Source organism: Mirounga leonina, unplaced genomic scaffold (genome assembly GCF_011800145.1).
Source record: "Mirounga leonina isolate KUSES-001 unplaced genomic scaffold, KU_Mleo_1.0 Mir_200, whole genome shotgun sequence".
NCBI classification, from domain to species: domain Eukaryota; kingdom Metazoa; phylum Chordata; class Mammalia; order Carnivora; family Phocidae; genus Mirounga; species Mirounga leonina.
Genome location: NW_023270503.1, coordinates 2910200 through 2925663, shown reverse-complemented (window position 1 = coordinate 2925663; position 15464 = coordinate 2910200). Strand labels below are relative to the sequence as shown.

Below are 15464 nucleotides of genomic sequence, written 5' to 3'. Positions count from 1 at the left end.
CTGTCTCAGGAAAAAGGGGGTTGTCTCCTGTGGGAGAGGACTGCCCGGCTCCTTTCTGAGTCTATACAGGCAGGAATGCGAGTAGTTTGGGAAAGGGGTCTCCTGGGTCTCAGTCACCCCCACCCAGGGTGTCCAGCCCCGACTGAGCCCCCTTCCCAAACCCAGTGGACATTGCTAGCTGCCCCTTTATGGGGGGGGGGACACTGGCAGAAGCACCTCAACACCACTGGCCATGGAATACTTCTTTGTGTGGGCTGCGGGCCTCCTGCCCCACCAGGGAGGAAGGTGGGGGTCGTGTGGAGGTGGTGGTGCTGCTGAGGCTGGGGGCTCCAACCTCCAGGGGGCTGCCTCGTCGGGGACCACCCAGGTGACGGCTGGCCCCATGCCAGCGAGGCACCAGTGTGCCAGGGGTTTCCTGACCCAGCAGGCAGCTCAGCCCCCAAGCCGTGCCAGGGCAGACTGCCTGTCCTGCCTGCAGCCCCAGACCTTGGTGGGGATGAAAATCTGAGATAGAAGCTGACTGTCCTGCAGCTGGGCAGGCTGCCTTGGGGCTGGCTCCGGGCCCTGGCATCGGGTGTCCGAGGAAGAACCAGGCCTGGCACCTAGAACACAGTAAGCGCTTGATAACTGCAGCCTGAACTCGCCACCCGAGCAAGATGTCACAGGGGGCCTGTCCTGGCTGGCAGGGGGCCGTGTCCATCCCTCAACGGAGGCTTTGGCTACTCCATGGGGCTGATGGAGATTTGCAAGCCATCCTGCAGCTCAGAAGAGGGGGATCCCTCTGTGCAAGTCCTCGGTGCCAGCCAGCACCTGCCAGGAGGAAGCGATCTCGGGCCCGTTGGCTCCTTGTCTCGTTTCACCCCCTGCCAATGGGGCATACTTGACCTCCCAGAGGTGACATCAGTCCTGGAAAGTGCCGGGCAGGGCAGCAACTTGAGCTGTCCTGCCCTGGCCCCCAGGTCACCTTCAGCATCTCCGGGGACCCAGCTCACAGGGCCCTGCTGGCCTCAGCTGCTACTGGAGCCCCTCTGTGCTGAGGCAGCTGTCTGTGCCCGGCAGCACGGAGCCGGCCCTTCCCCGCACCCCCCTCCCCCCCAGCCCCTGCTGAGACCAGCAGACACCAGCCCCAGGCTCATTGTCCATTCCCAAACCTCAAGGCTGCCGAGAAACTGACCCCACGGGTTCCCGGCCCGGTATCAGGCAAGCAAAGCTTTCCAATTTACCTGTCCCTTTGGGGAGGGGCCTGGCAAGTAGGGGACAATTTTTAAACCCCCAAATCCCAGACTTTGTGTTCTTTCCCCGTGTGTTTGTGACCGGCACATCCAAGAATCCACTTCAGGAATTCTTGAGCCAGCCGTACCTCCACTGGTCTCTTGCTTCTCCGAGTCTGATGGTGCCCTCTGGGCAAGGGCGGTGGGCCGGCCAGGTGCTGGCCTGCTGAGGGCAGCTGCAGGGTGGCTCTGGCAGCGGGGTCCCCGAGCTCCTGCTGTGTGACACATTATGTCCGCGTCACCAATACAAGGGTCTGCACGCTGGCACGTTCACGCGCCCTGCTAGCGGGTGAGCGGGCGGACTTGTGGGCCCAGGCCCGCTGCCCACTTGCCTTCTTTCCCCAGCTGCAGTAACCTATTTTTTGTCAGTGCTGCAGGCTCCCTGCCAGCCAGGGGGCTGGGACCAGGCAGCAGCTTAGGTGGCGTGGGGGAAGGGTGCCAGGTACCGCCCAGCCTGGCGGGAGGGGTCGCCCGTGAGCTCCTCCCCAGCTTTGCCCTGAGGATTTGTTGCTGTGGATGCCAAGACACCTGTGGCCCTCCTCCCATTTCACTAAAGATTCACTGAAGGCTGCCAGGGGGGCGTGTGTGACTCATCTGGGGACCCCATGCTGGGGCGGGAGAAGCTGTTTCGATGGAAGAGTCCTCGTATGAACCTGGGGGGTCCCTGGCCCCAGCGGTCTGCAGTTGCTTAAAGGGGCTCTCCTTCAGGTCTCAGGGAGCTGTGTTTGGGGTGGTTCTTGTCCCCAAGGAGAGTTCTGGGGCTGAAGCCTCCTTCCGGCCTCTGACTTGGCAGTTGGTTTGTTGTGCAAGCATTTAGCAGAGGAGACACGTGGCACTGGGGTTTGCGGGTTCTGCCAGCGCTCTTGGCATTACACATTTCTGCTTTCCTTTTCCTTTAGTTTTTATGTTTTAACTTTTTGCTTCAGATCACACTCACAGAGGCTAGGCTCGGTGCCTGCTCTTCCGGCCTTCCCACCTGCTTCTAGATCCTGAGGTTGCACTTGAGAGGCTCAAGGAGGAGTCCCATCCCCCACCCCCTGAAGTATCCCAGGGTTGTAATGGGATCACTTGGGGAGCCACGGAGAGGGTAGCAGGACTGCCGTGAGGCAGAGGCCAAGCCAGCAGCATTTGGGGTGGGAGGTGCCCGGAGGTGGGAACTCAGGCTGGACTGGCAGGGCCCAGAGGAGTGGGGGACAGTGGAGGACAGTTCTTGATGACCTTGTCTCTGCTTGAGGGGTTGCCACGTGGGGCTGAGAATTCCCTGCCTCAAAAGAACTTCTATCCGGGAGCTAGAGGCCAGCAAGGTGAATGCAAGTGTTTGCTGCTGAACCGCAGTGACTCCGCTGCCTTGTGATGATGGGGTTTGCTTTCCTCTGGCTCTGGGGACAGTCAGAGGTGTTACTGAGGACGGAGAGGGTGGGAAGCCCCTTTTGGGCCACTTGTCTGGGGAACCTTAGGGCTTGGGAAGGTCCCTTTCTTTGCCATCTTGATTGCGACCGCAGGACAGCTCCTAGCCCCTCCCAGAGTCTGTTGTTGAACTTGACCGTTCTCCCTAACAGGTAGCACCAGGTACGCCAACCGTGTGTACCCCCTCCGCCCCCCCGCCAGGCTCACACAGCCATTCACTGGCTGTTCTAGGCGTTGAGGGTACAAAGGTGCTAGGCTACCAGACGTAGATATGTCTTGGGCTCATTAACTTTATTTCATAATCTGGCTCTGGGCATCAAGAAGGATCTTGAAACCTTGCGCAGGAGACATCTGTCCTGCCCTGGCTGCCCATACTCTGCATTGCCCCTTTCCCCCTGCCCTGCCCCTGTCTGCCTTATCTGCTGGAGGGAAGGGACCCTTGTCCGTGTCTTAACCATCCACATGCCCACTCGTGCCCCTATAGCGATCCCTCAGCTCTAGGAAAGGGACAGTAGCGCCTCTCTCTTGGGCCAGAGACCTCTGCAGCCGGCCCATTTCCCCCTGGTCCTCTGTGAGAGCCAGGACTGTGACCAGGCTGGCTGGAGAGTTGGGAGGGGGAGCAGAGTGACCTCCCTGCATTCCCACAGCCACGAAGCTTGTCCCAGCACTAGCTCACTCCCTAGAGGGAGAGGACCTTACTCCTGGTGCCACGTGGGTGGTCTCCTGACTGCCAGTGCCCCTATTTCTCTACTAAGCTGACTCCCAAGAGGCCTGTTTGATTCCACAAAGCAGGAAACCTCAACTCTGAGAACCTGATGGAGGTCACAGAGCCCCCATGCAGACGCAGAGCCACCCATATGCACAAATGGTGTGCCATTTTAGATAGGGTCACAGATCCCAAGGTAGGAACCCCTACTCTAAGTGCACTTGGCAGAGTGCTGTTTCTTTGCACCTGGGGAGGTTAGAAAGGGCCTTGGCCCTCTCTGACATCTCTGTGGCCCACAGGCGGCTTGGGCAGGCAGCCATGCTGGGCTTAGTGCCCCAGCTTTTAGATGGCCCCAGACCAGGGGAAGCTAAGCCTGCCAACCAAGGTGGTTTCCGAAAGGCCAGAGCTGGGGGAGCCCAGTGTTGCAAGAGTTTCCAGAGGCAGTGAGGCCCCAGGAGGGCAGACATTTTGGAAAGAGCCCAGAAACTTCTGCAGGTGCTGGTTTGGGGGAGTTCCCAGGCATTGATGAGGGAGCACCAGTCTGGAAAGGCCCAGCCCTTTGCCGAGTGGCCTTGCTAGCTGCCCAGATTGTTGGGAGCTGGTCGGCAGGTACTGTTTTGGCTTCCTTTTCCCTATCGTGCTGGGGACGGGAAGAGTATGTGTGTTCTGCCCGCTCCTGAGCCCCTAGAGGAACATACATGCCCCCACGTCTGGAACGTGCATGCCTGATCCCCGGGAGGAACCAGAGTCAGTCCAGAATCCCAGCAAGCCTTAGATCAAGGCCTCATTGTCCTTTGTCCCCAGGGTGAGCCGAGAGAGATGGGAGGCCACCATGAGAGCTGCCCTTGGGATTCTTCTGCAGAGAGGCTGGGAGGGCACCGGAACCCCGCGGTGATCTCAGCTCTGCTTTGGCTGAGAGACTGTGGACTCCTCAGCCAGGAGCTAGAACCATCTCTGTCCTGGACAGTGATCCCTGCCAAGGTTGGTGCCCCGGATGGGCCCCGCCCGAGCAGTGACAGCCACAGCCCACCTTGCATCACGCGCCTGAAGCCTTCTCCGTGCCCTGGCCTCCTCCTTAGAGCACCCTGCCCCTCGGGCTCATGCGGCGTAGGGTGCTGGAGACTCCGCCAGGCTAGTAGCAGTCAAGAGGCCTTATCTTTCTAACCCCAAGTCTGCTGTCTTTACTGGCTGTGTGACCTTGGGCAAATCTCTTCACCTTTCTAATTCTCTGGCATCAGTATCATGAAGTTGCTGAACAGGATGATCTCCTAGATCCAGCTCATATGATGATGTTGGCCATGTCTCAAGATTGCTGTTCCTAAGCCTTAAACTCTCAACACACTGGGAAAGTCTGGGGGGTTAGGTCACAGGGCTGCCTCTGGGCCACGGCCAGCCAGTCACTGGACACAGGAGAAGAGAGGTGAGCAGGAATGTAGGGCTTCTTGACCCCTGTCCCAAAGGAGCCTCGGTGGGAAGGCTTTGCTCTCTCCATCCCCCACATCCCGTTTCATTCATTTGGTCCCTGAATATTGATGGGCACCTTCCATGTACCGGGCACTCCAGAGGCGGGAGTCAGAGAGCCCTTAATCTCATGGAACTTTCTGTCTACAGAAGGGGTCAGGCAATAAATAAGATTGTTTCAGGCTGGACAAGTGCTGGGAAGAACATAAAATTGGGTAATGGACTAGAGAGTGATGGGGAGGGAGAGGCCATGCTGGAAGAGGTAATTTTGAGCTAAGATTTAAGTGACAAGAAGGATTCTGGGGGCGCCTGTTGGTTGGGCATCTGACCCAGTTGGTTGGGCGTCCGATTCTTGGTTTCAGCTTGGGTCCAGATCTCAGGGTTGTGAGATCGAGCCCTGTGTTGGGCTCTGTGCTTGGTGCAGAGTCTGCTTTAGACTCTTTCTCTTCCCCTCTGCCCGCCCCTGCACGCTCTCATTCTCTCTTAAATAAATTAATAATTTAAAAAAAAAAAAGATTCTGGAAAGATCCAAGACAGTGCCATTCCAGGCAGAGGAACTGGCAAGGTGAAAACCCTGTGGCTGGTGGGGTGGCCGTGGCATCTTCAGAAGCAGAGGCTCGGGACAGGGTAAGAGGGCACCCTGGACGGAGCAGGCCGTGGCCAGCTGGGATAGGACGTTGCAGGCCCCAGCAAAGAGTTCAGCCTTTAATTTAAGTGCAGCAGGAAGCCGCGGGGGAGCGTAAGCCCGGTTTGAGCCATGCTGTCGCGTTTTGAGCCCTGGCTGAGGACCAGACGTCATTCTTAGCCCGTGCTGTGCAATAAACTCTGAGGGGCTATTGTTATCTACTTCATTTCACATGTGGAAACTGAGGCTCCGAGAGTGACCCAGAGTGACAGCCAGCGGGCCGCCCTGCCGGGGTGGGGAGCCAGAGCCCCATGGGGGCCTGGGGCGGCCCCTCAGCTGCCGGGTTTTCTGGGTGCTCATGGAGCCTGTCGGGGGCGGGGCGGGGTGCCCTGCCTGGGGTGCCTTCCTGCCTGGAGCACCCAGCCCAGCACGCTGTTCAGAGACATGAGCAGTTCCTTCTGGTGCTATCTAGTGAGTGTGGGGCCGGGCAGGAGCCCGCCGAGAAGCCCCTCAGAGCGGGCACGGGCAGCGGACTCGCAGGGGCCGCTCATTCTCAGGAACAGGCTGTGTGCCCAGACCGCGTTCCTGGCCTGGGCAGGGAGGATGAGGTCAGCTTCAGAGGAGGACTTTCACAGGGCTCACCAAAGCAGTGGGCCGCTGAGCCCACCGTGGTCCCACAGGCCGGCCCTTAGCCTTCCCGTGGCAATTAGCAGGAAGCTTCCTGCTCAGGACCTCAGCCTGTCACTCCCGACTTGGGAGACGAGGCTGCCCCGGGCCGCAGCCAGAGTGACCCTCCCTTCATTACCCTGGTGCCCCCAGCGTGGCCCTGAGCTGAGGCGAGGCAGCCTCCGGGCTGTTTGTCTGAGGCCTGGCTCTGGGGTGAAGTGTCCAGGCTCTGAGGAACAGGGAAGGCAGTGGGGCGTGGGCCGGCCCCGAGGAGGACAGGGCCCCCGGGCTCGGGGAGAGATGCGCCCAGCGTTGGGGGGTCTCCCGAAGCAGCCCAGGTTTGAGTGCTCCCTGCAGCCGTGCCCAGCCCAGGGACTAAAAGTGGGGCAGGCACAGGGCAGACTGGGTTCTGGAATGCTGAGTGCTGGGGAAGGCAGGTCGCAGTGGGTGCTATGAGGCTAACCTGGCTTCAATAAAAGCCTCATTCAGAGCTGCTAAACCCTTTCCATATGTGGGCCTCTGAGAACTTCAAAGTCCAGGGGGGCGGGGGGAGGGGAGGCAAGATCCGGGTGCTTTGCCTGCAGAGTCAGCACAAGCCTGGGGTCGTGTGGCTGCCCTGGGAGAGGGTACCTGGCCCTGTAGGGTGAGGGCTGGGGGGGCCCAGCTCGCTTGGCCTAATGGTGCGGGAGCCAGCCTCTGGGCTGGCGTGAGTTCACCGAGCCTGACCGTGCGCTCCCCTGGCCCAGCTGCTGTGCTGGAAGCCAGGCTGTAGGTCCTGGCACCCCCCTCCCCGCCCCACTCCACCCCTGCCTCTCTGGGAGCTTCAGAGCAGCCACGTCGACGGAATCCTCCCGTACCCTTCCCAAGAAGGAGGAGAGGCAGGCCTCGGCCGCTCCCCAGGCCCCCTGTTGCCAGCCCTGCCGTGCCTCTCACGCCTGTGGTCTGTCCCAATGACAGACTGGCTTTGGTGTCCCAAGGGGACCCAGCCCAGAGTATGTGGACACACTCGGGAGGGCAGGAAAAGGCCGGCCCAGGACCGCCACCATGGCCACCGGCCTGGGAGCCACGGGACACCTGGCTCGGGGCCTGCTCTCCACTGCCCAGCACTCAGCCTCTGGCAGGCACCCCCGGAAACACGGCCAGCCATCTCTGCCTTCCCTTCAGAGCCCCGCTCACCTCTGAGGGCCTCGGCTCCAGCAGACTGGATTTATTGCCCTTATTGTTAAAGGAGCACTTCGTTTTCATTAGCCGTAGAAACGGCTCTGGCTTCGAGACAAGTCCGTGCCACCTCCCCGGTCAGGCCCAGGACGCCAGGCCCCGGACTCAGAAAGCCAAGGGAAGGGCCTCAGAGGAGCGACAGAAAGCAGGAAGCCAGGCCCGCGGGGACAGGAGGTCAGGGATCAGTGGGCTCCTCGGGGCCTCAGGCCTGCGCTGGGGAGGTGACACAGTGAGGTTCTGAGGGCAGGGGCCCAACGCCAAGAGGCTTCTGGGCGGGAGGGGAAGCGGAGGGCTCGAAGTAGCATGCTGAGGACTGCTCTCTGCCTCGCAGCCCAGACGGTGCGGTACGACCACAGGCCCCACGGGAGGGCGTGTGGGAAGGGGCCGTGGCAGAAATCACCAGAAGACTTTGGGGCAAGCTGTGTGGCTGCAGGAGTGCAGTATAGCGGGAAGGCTGTGGCCCCACCATCAGAAGGACCCAGGTTTGACCGTGGACCGTGTCATCTACCCAGGGGAGTGAGAACAGGGACCCCAAACTCACTGGTGCCGCTGAAACCCCAGGCACTGGCAGGTGGTGACGAACAGCCCTTGAGCCAGAGGGAAGGAGATGCGCCTGCAACCAACAGGCTGGGAGGAAGGGCTTAGGCCTAAAGGCCCATAAGGATGTTCCTGCAGGAGCGAGGTGCACCCACCAACCAGAGGATGCCCGGGGGGAGCACAGAGCATCCTCCCCTGCCCTCCTGTCCTCGGATCCTCCCAGCGCCCCCTCGAGGCCAATGGGCTTTCCTGTCCTAGGTTCAAGGCTGGGGAAGCAGCAGCTCCCCAACCACCTGCCAGATTCCCTCTGAGAACATGCGTCTCCGTCTCCTTACGTGAGCTCAGGATTTTGTTGCAGACGACCTGGCAGTTCTCTTGTGGACATCAGTCCCCAAGGTCAGCCGTGTCCTCTTGGCAGCCATGACCTGACCGAGTCTAAAGACACAAGCAAACAGAACATAACTGAGCCGCTCCCTGCGGCGGTGTGTGGCGCACCCAGAACTTTCTCTAGGATGTCCTATGGCTCTTTTCTGTCTATTGCCCGTGCCCCACCTTGGGGGAGCCCCAACTGTGTGTGTCTTACCCGTGGGGTGAAGGAGGGGCCCCCTAGGGGGTCTCCCCCAGCCTGGCCCTTCGCAGCCCCATCTCCCTCCCTCGGGCAATCTGGCATTGCCTCGTTACCCGCTGCCCAAGGCGGGGGGGTGGCACCTATCTGCTGGGACTGGAGGGTCAGCGGTCAGGTGTTCTGTCCACGGACATCCTGGGGGCTGACTCTTCTGCCCCCAGCGCTAATCTAATCAGGAAATAGCAGAGTCCACATTTCCCAGGGGTTATAAATAGCCACAGCAGCTCAGGCAGCATCATTTCTCTGGAAAATGTGCCATGTCCCTCTCCACTCCTCACCCTCCCTTCTCTGTATTTAAGTGACATCCTGAAAATAGCCTTGGTTTCTGGAGGCTGCTGGTCTGCTGGGAGACAGAACTTCATGGTCGGGGCACTGAGGGGCTAGGCAGGCCTCCCTCCAGCGCACCAGGGCCGCACCTGCCAAGGGGATCCGGGAGATGGCAGTGGTGGGGTCTCACAGTAAAACACAGACGTGCCACCTGACTCAGCCCTGGCCCCAGACAGGTGGGAGGGCGCCAGCCAGCTGCAGAGGGACAGCATCCTTGCGGCAGGAAGGCTGAGGAGAACCAAAGGCCTGAGGCCTGGAGTTCTCCAAGGAAGCCTTCCTGGAAGAAGCAGGCCGAGGACCGGGCCTTAGCACCAGGAGTTGCTTTTCCTGTATCTCACGTGCCCCCAGGAAAGTGTAAGGTTGCTGCTCGGCAGCTAGGACGGAAGCAGGGGGTAGGGAAGGAGTGGCAGAGTTATACTGGAGGCGACCCTGATGTCTCCTTTCTAAATAAATACCAGAAAGAGCAGATGCCTTGTCACTGAGAGGCGCAGACACCAGGCAAGGTGCATTACACCTTCTCTTGCAGGGTTAGCAGAGTGGGCGGGTCAGGGAGACTCAGTCTTGGGCCCCAGCTCTCACTTCCTAGATGTGTGGCATTGGGCAAGTTCCCTAGTCTCGTTAAGCCTCAGTATTCTCGTCCATAAAATGGGAGAATAAAAAGGCTAAACCTCACAGCCTTGTTATGACGATTGAGATTCTGTATGTGAAGGTTTGTCTTCATGCCAGACTCCTGGGAAATGCTCAGAATACATTAGTTCTGTGATGATTTTCCAGAACCATCCTCTGAGGTGGTATGGATGCCCCAGTGAGGAAGTTGAGGTTCAGGGAAGTTTAAGTGACTTGCCCGAATTCACACAGTTGAGTGGAAGAGTGGACATTTGGACCTAGGCAGGCCTGACTCTCAATCCTTGCCCTTCCCCACTTGGCTGTGCCCAGACGCCACTCCAGGACCCAGGGAGGGACCCCCTGGCTCAGTCCGTGGTGGCTGCCAGGAGGTGCCAGGGCCCAGGAGGGGCGTTAGGTGCAAGGACACCTAAGGGGCGGCCTGTGCCACAGACCTGGCGAGGGTTTGGGACAGAAAAATTTTGGGAGAGGGACATTTCAGGGGCTTCCTTTGGGACCCAGTGGGACGCTTGGCCCCAAGGCTTCTGGAGTATGGAGCTGGGCCACAGCCAGGCTGGTGAGTCCCGCATGCTTCCCTTGGGTGTTGGAGGAGGTGCCGGGGCAGGGTGGGGAGCATGGGGGTTGCTGGGGTCTGTCCACACGGCCCTCCCTCGGCCCCTTCTTAATTCCACCCCTCATCTGGGCAGGGAACGGACTGCGGGAGGCTGGGCCACATGCAAACCCCAGGCCCCCTGCCACCCGCGCCCAGCTGGTGTGCGGATGATAGAAGGTGCGGAAGGACTTAGCTCAAGCTGTAGGAAGCCCCAGGGCCCAGCCACCCTGGGCTGACCCGACCGTTTTCCTTCACACTGTGGGCCTGCTGGAACAGTGCTCTTCACACTGTGGTGCACACGCTCTTGGGGGTGCGCACAGAGGCCTTCCAGGGCGTACGTGGGCAGGGAGAGTTTTCAGAGAATCAGTCTGTGGACTCTCAGCCCCCATAGGTGCTGCTGCCAAAAAGCCATGTGCGTGAGAAGGGCTTTCCGCCTTCAGCTCCATTCCCCTGCCAGGGAGCCCAGGGCTCGCTGCGGGGCACGGCCCGGGGCGCCTAGGCCCCCTGGGTGGCTGACAGCGGCGCCTCATGAAAGGCGGGTGTAGGTGTGCTGAAAGTAGAAGGCCCCACTGGCCGAGTTCCAAATCCGTTCACGAGTCAGGTGCTTTCCAGTTCTTTGCTCGCCGCAGAACTGGTGGACATTGTCAGCTGAGAGATCATTTAAAATAAATTTTAACAGGGGTGCCTGGGTGGCTCAGTCCGTTCAGTGTCTGCCTTCTGCTCAGGTCATGATCCCAGGGGCCTGGGATCGAGCCCCGCATCGGGCTCCCTGCTCAGCGGGGAGTCTGCTTCTCCCTCTGCCCACCGCTCCCCCTGCTTCTGCTCTCTCTCTCTCTGTCAGATAAATAAATAAAATCTTTTTTAAAAATAATAAAAATAAGATAAATTTTGCTAATAGGTATATATGCAATTTAAGGCAAACGAAGAGGAAAGAGTTTAAAGAATCATATAACATTGCTATAATAAAACTATTTTCAGCCCCACCTAGTTACTTATATGAACAAGATGTTTCACCCTATACTGTTTAAAAGCAAAACCAGGGGCGCCCAGCTGGCTCGGTCAGTGGAGCCTGCGACTCAGGGTTGTGAGTTCAAGCCCCACATCAGGTGTGGATATTACTAAAAAAATAACCAACTTAAAACACACACACACACACACAAGCATATTGAGACTGCACCCAGTTCCCCTAGCAAAAAAATACATGAATTAAAACAGAAAAAGTGTTCTACTTTCTCTGTGTCGTGAAGAGACACGAGTCCACCAAGATGGTACCTTGCTACTGAATATTAATACTTATTTGTAACGTGCTGGTTAGTGTTTTTATTGTGTGCTGCCAATCACTGGAGTAACTAATCTTGAACACGTCTTGGATATTTGGAGCCTTGTGGTCTCAGGAAGTACTTTATTGCCATTTCTACAGGGTTTTTTTTAAGGCTTTTTTTTTCAGTCTGCTTGGGAGGATAGGCAGATTCTTTTTTTTTTTTAAGTTTTTTTTTTTTTTTTTTAGAGATTTTATTTATTAGAGAGAGAGAGGTAGCGAGAGCTGGAACACAAGCAGGGGGAGTGAAAGAGGGAGAAGCAGGCCTCCTGCTGAGCAGGGAGCCCGATGCGGGGCTCGATCCCAGGACCCTGGGACCATGACCTGAGCCGAAGGCAGACGCTTAACGACTGAGCCACCCAGGCGCCCCTTACAGATATTTTTGTTGAGGCAAAATATAATAGGGTGATGAATAAAAGACTTTAGGACAGAAAAGTACAAAGTAGGACAAAATTCTTTGGGAGAAAAAAGAAACAATGCAGGGTGTCTACAAGGGAAAGGAGAGCTTGTATTTTCCTCATGAACGATGGTGGGTAGCAGATCGCTGTGGTAATTGGATCCCACGGAATATATTGAAAAGAATGATGTCACAGTTTTATTTTAAGATGTAAATATTTACATTATCCTGGAAGTTATATTCCTTGCAACTATTTAAACTTGCTTTGGAAATATTCAGATGTCGAGTTGCAAATGTGCTGGGGAGTGCATAATTTTTCAAAATCATTATGTGGGTGCACAAGGAAAAACAGTCTGAAGGCCCCTGAGTCAGAGGAGCGGAGTCCCGTCCGGTCCCCTGTGAGGGATGCCTCTGAGCCTCCCCTGCTCTCCCCACTTCCTGGGGCTCCCGCCCGATCCGGGGGCCTCCCCCCCAGAGTGTTTTACTCCTTGGAGGCCAGCTGCTCACCCCCAGTTATCTCGGGGCGCCTTCCGGCCGGGCAGCTTCTGCTACTGGCTGCGGGAAGCAGAAGACACAGGGGAGGCTGAGCCACGGTCAGAACTTCCCAAGGTCACACCTGGCAGCGGCAGTGCTGGGATTCGGACCCAGGCAGCCTGACTCCTGAGACAGGCCCCTGACCTCTGCTGGCCCCCATTCAGCACCTCCGAACGCACTGGCCACAGCGCCCCCTGGCGACTCCAATCCTGGTGGTTGAGCCAGTGGCCGCCTGTTTGTGAGCCTCAGTGTGTGCATCTGTGAAGTGGGTGAGAATACCCATCTCAGAGGGGGATGGGCCAGAGCCCCAGCTCCTTCACGGAGTCAGGCATCCTTTACCAGCCAGGACAGGAGGGGCTGGGGGCTGGCGCCACCCTGAAGGGCTGATTTCCAGAGAAGCCTCGGGCCCCAGTTCTGCCTTCCTGACCACTGAGCCCGCTATGAGCAGCCGTCGGCTCTAGGCCCCCCCCATCCCGAGCTGCCATCTCCATCCCTCGCACTCACGTCCTCTTTCTTCCTTTCTCTGCAGTTGGATCCACAGACCGTAGAAACCAAGAACTGGCACACGGATGTGATTGAGATGAATGGGGTGAGCCGGGAAAGACAGGAAATGTCCGCACAGTGGGTGGGCCCCAGGCTGCTGTCCTCGGGGGGCTGTCTTGCCCCCTGTCCCCTCAGCCCAGTCCCTCTCCCCTCCCCTGTGCCCACGCCCTTCCCACTCCCCCCTCCCCGTAGGTGTTTCAGGGAGCCCTGGGTGGTAGAGGCAGCCCTCGGCGGCCGTCCTGGGGGGAGGGGACCCATGTTTTGGAGGCTCTCCTCAGGCACTCATACCCTGGGGGACCTGTGCCTGCCTCACCCCCAACCAGATCAAAGTGGAGTTCTCCATGAAGTTCACCAGCCGGGATATGAGCCTGAAGAGGACCCCGTCCAAAAAGCAGACTGGCGTCTTTGGCGTCAAGATAAGCGTGGTGACTAAGTAGGTGCCCCCCTGGCGCCGGAGTGGTGGTCTTAGCACCCAGAGCCCTGGCCAGCCCCCTGCCGCCCAGCCCTCCCTGCCCGCCTGGCCCCTCAGCAGTCACCCCCCAGCTCGGGAGTCAGGGGCGGCCTGTTCGGAGGCCAGAAGTGGCCCGCAGAGGTAGGGCTCCGTCTCACACATGCTTCAGAAGTAAACAAGCCAGCACTTAATTGCCGGGAGATGGCCCGTGAGCATCCGGATGGGCAGTGTCTTAGAGTAAATGCGAAACTCTGGGGACGCAGGCCCACATTGAGGCTTGGCCACAGCAGGCGGGAATCTGGGGGGGCTGTCCCCTTCCGCTCCCCACTGCCCTCTCCACTGCTCTTGCCTCCAGGACCTCAGCCACCTGCCTCAGGCGACCATGTGTAGGTCCTGCATAAGCATCTGAAGCTGAGCTCTGTGTTCTCAGGAACATTCTTGTCTCAGAGTCTTTGGGCTTGTCTCCCAAACCTCCTCCTGCCTTTGTCCCCTCTGTCCTGCAGCCGGCCGGGGGGGGGGAGGGGGTAGGGGAGGCCTCCGGGTCGTGGGGAGGGGAGGCCCTCCGCCCCCCCTCACAGCCCCTCCCCCCCAGGCGCGAGCGCTCCAAGGTGCCCTATATCGTGCGGCAGTGTGTGGAGGAGGTGGAGAAGAGAGGCATCGAGGAGGTCGGCATCTACCGGATATCGGGGGTAGCCACGGACATCCAGGCGCTGAAGGCCGTCTTCGATGCCAGTGAGTGAGGGAGGCCCCGCCGGGGCAGCGGTGGGGAGAGGGCGCCCCCCTCCCGGGAGCCCGGGAGCACCAGAGGCCTTCTCCGGAGAGGCCCCAAGTCACCTCTGGCAGAGGGGCCTTGTTCTGTGAACGGCGGTCCAGTGTCGCATGCGCTGGGCCGTCTCTGAGCCTCTGATGCAAGGAACCTGCCTTGTTCGCTCGTGGAACCCCCTCCCTTCCAGCCCCTTACCCACTGGTCCAGATAAGGAACTGAGGCTCAGAGAGGCCACGTCCCTTGCTCAGGATTGCCCAGCTTGTAGGCTTTGCGCCTTCTTTCAACTCCGATCTTTCTTACTCCAGTGTTGCTGGCTTTCTCGCTAGCTCCCTGGTGCCTGGGGGGCGGTGAGGAGACTGAAGGGCTTCGAACCTGGGCTGACTCGGGCTCCCCTCTGCTGCCTCCAGAGCCCTGAGCGCCCTTCGGGAGGGGCATTGCGGTCTAGCTCTGTAAACCCCTCCGTGGGGGGGCCTGCCCTTCCCCGTGCTTCTCTCCCCCTCTGGCTGGGTCAGGCTGCAGGAGCCAGGAGGCCTGAACTGGCTGGGCAGGGCTGACTCCATGGGAGCCGAGGCAGGGCCTGTGTTCGGGAAGCCTGGGGCGCGGGGCTGGGGACGGCGCCTCTGTGCAACCTGGAAGCCGAGGCTTTGTCGGAACCGGATTTTACGTGGAAAAAAGTGTGCAGGGCCTTCCAGAGAGAGGCTTGGCAGCGGGGAGATTCCAGAGAGGGGGTGTGACGTGTGGTGGGAGTGTGGCTGCAGAACTCTGGACTGGCGCACGGGGCTCCCCTCCCCCGTGGGGCTGAGTCACCGACCACCTGTGGCCGCCGCCTACATCCTGCCTCTCCTGGGGAGGCCAGAGCGGAGAGGGGGTGGGAGGGGGCTTCCCCGGCTGTGGCTGGGTCGTGAGGGATGGAGCGCCCCCCACCCCCCCCGCCTGGCTGAGGACTGTGTGGAAGGAGGGGGCTCAGGCGGGCCCAGTCCCCATCGCGCACCTCCCCCGCAGATAACAAGGACATCCTGCTGATGCTGAGTGACACGGACATCAACGCCATTGCCGGCACCCTGAAGCTCTACTTCCGGGAGCTGCCCGAGCCCCTCCTCACAGACCGACTCTACCCAGCCTTCATGGAAGGCATCGGTGAGGCTTTGGGGGACTGAGGGCCGGGCCGAGCCGGGCCTCCCTGACAGTGAAGGGCAGGAGACCCGTGGCTTCCCTGGCTTGTGGAGCCGCCCAGTGCTCTGGGGCGGCGTGGCCGAGTGGCCCAGAGGGTGGGGTGTGACCCGCTGGGGCCTGAGCCAGAGGCTGGACCCTCTGTCGCCTGCCTCGCTCCCCTCTTAGCCCCGTGGGCTGCTCTCTGTGCTTCCTCCTCGAATACCGGCCTTCTTGCCTGGAAAGC

The 15464-nt window shown here is 59.5% G+C and overlaps 1 protein-coding gene across 4 annotated transcripts in view; it reads left to right on the top strand.

Annotated features, from left to right (window-relative positions):
* Window positions 1-15464, top strand: part of ABR (ABR activator of RhoGEF and GTPase) — a 171888-nt gene that overhangs the window by 152012 nt on the left and 4412 nt on the right. For all 4 annotated transcript variants that reach the window (XM_035027633.1, XM_035027634.1, XM_035027635.1 and 1 more), the window contains 4 exons: window positions 12838-12897; window positions 13175-13284; window positions 13895-14034; window positions 15071-15205. In XM_035027633.1, coding sequence (XP_034883524.1) covers window positions 12838-12897; window positions 13175-13284; window positions 13895-14034; window positions 15071-15205 — 445 coding nt within the window. The remainder of the gene's footprint in view (window positions 1-12837; window positions 12898-13174; window positions 13285-13894; window positions 14035-15070; window positions 15206-15464) is intronic.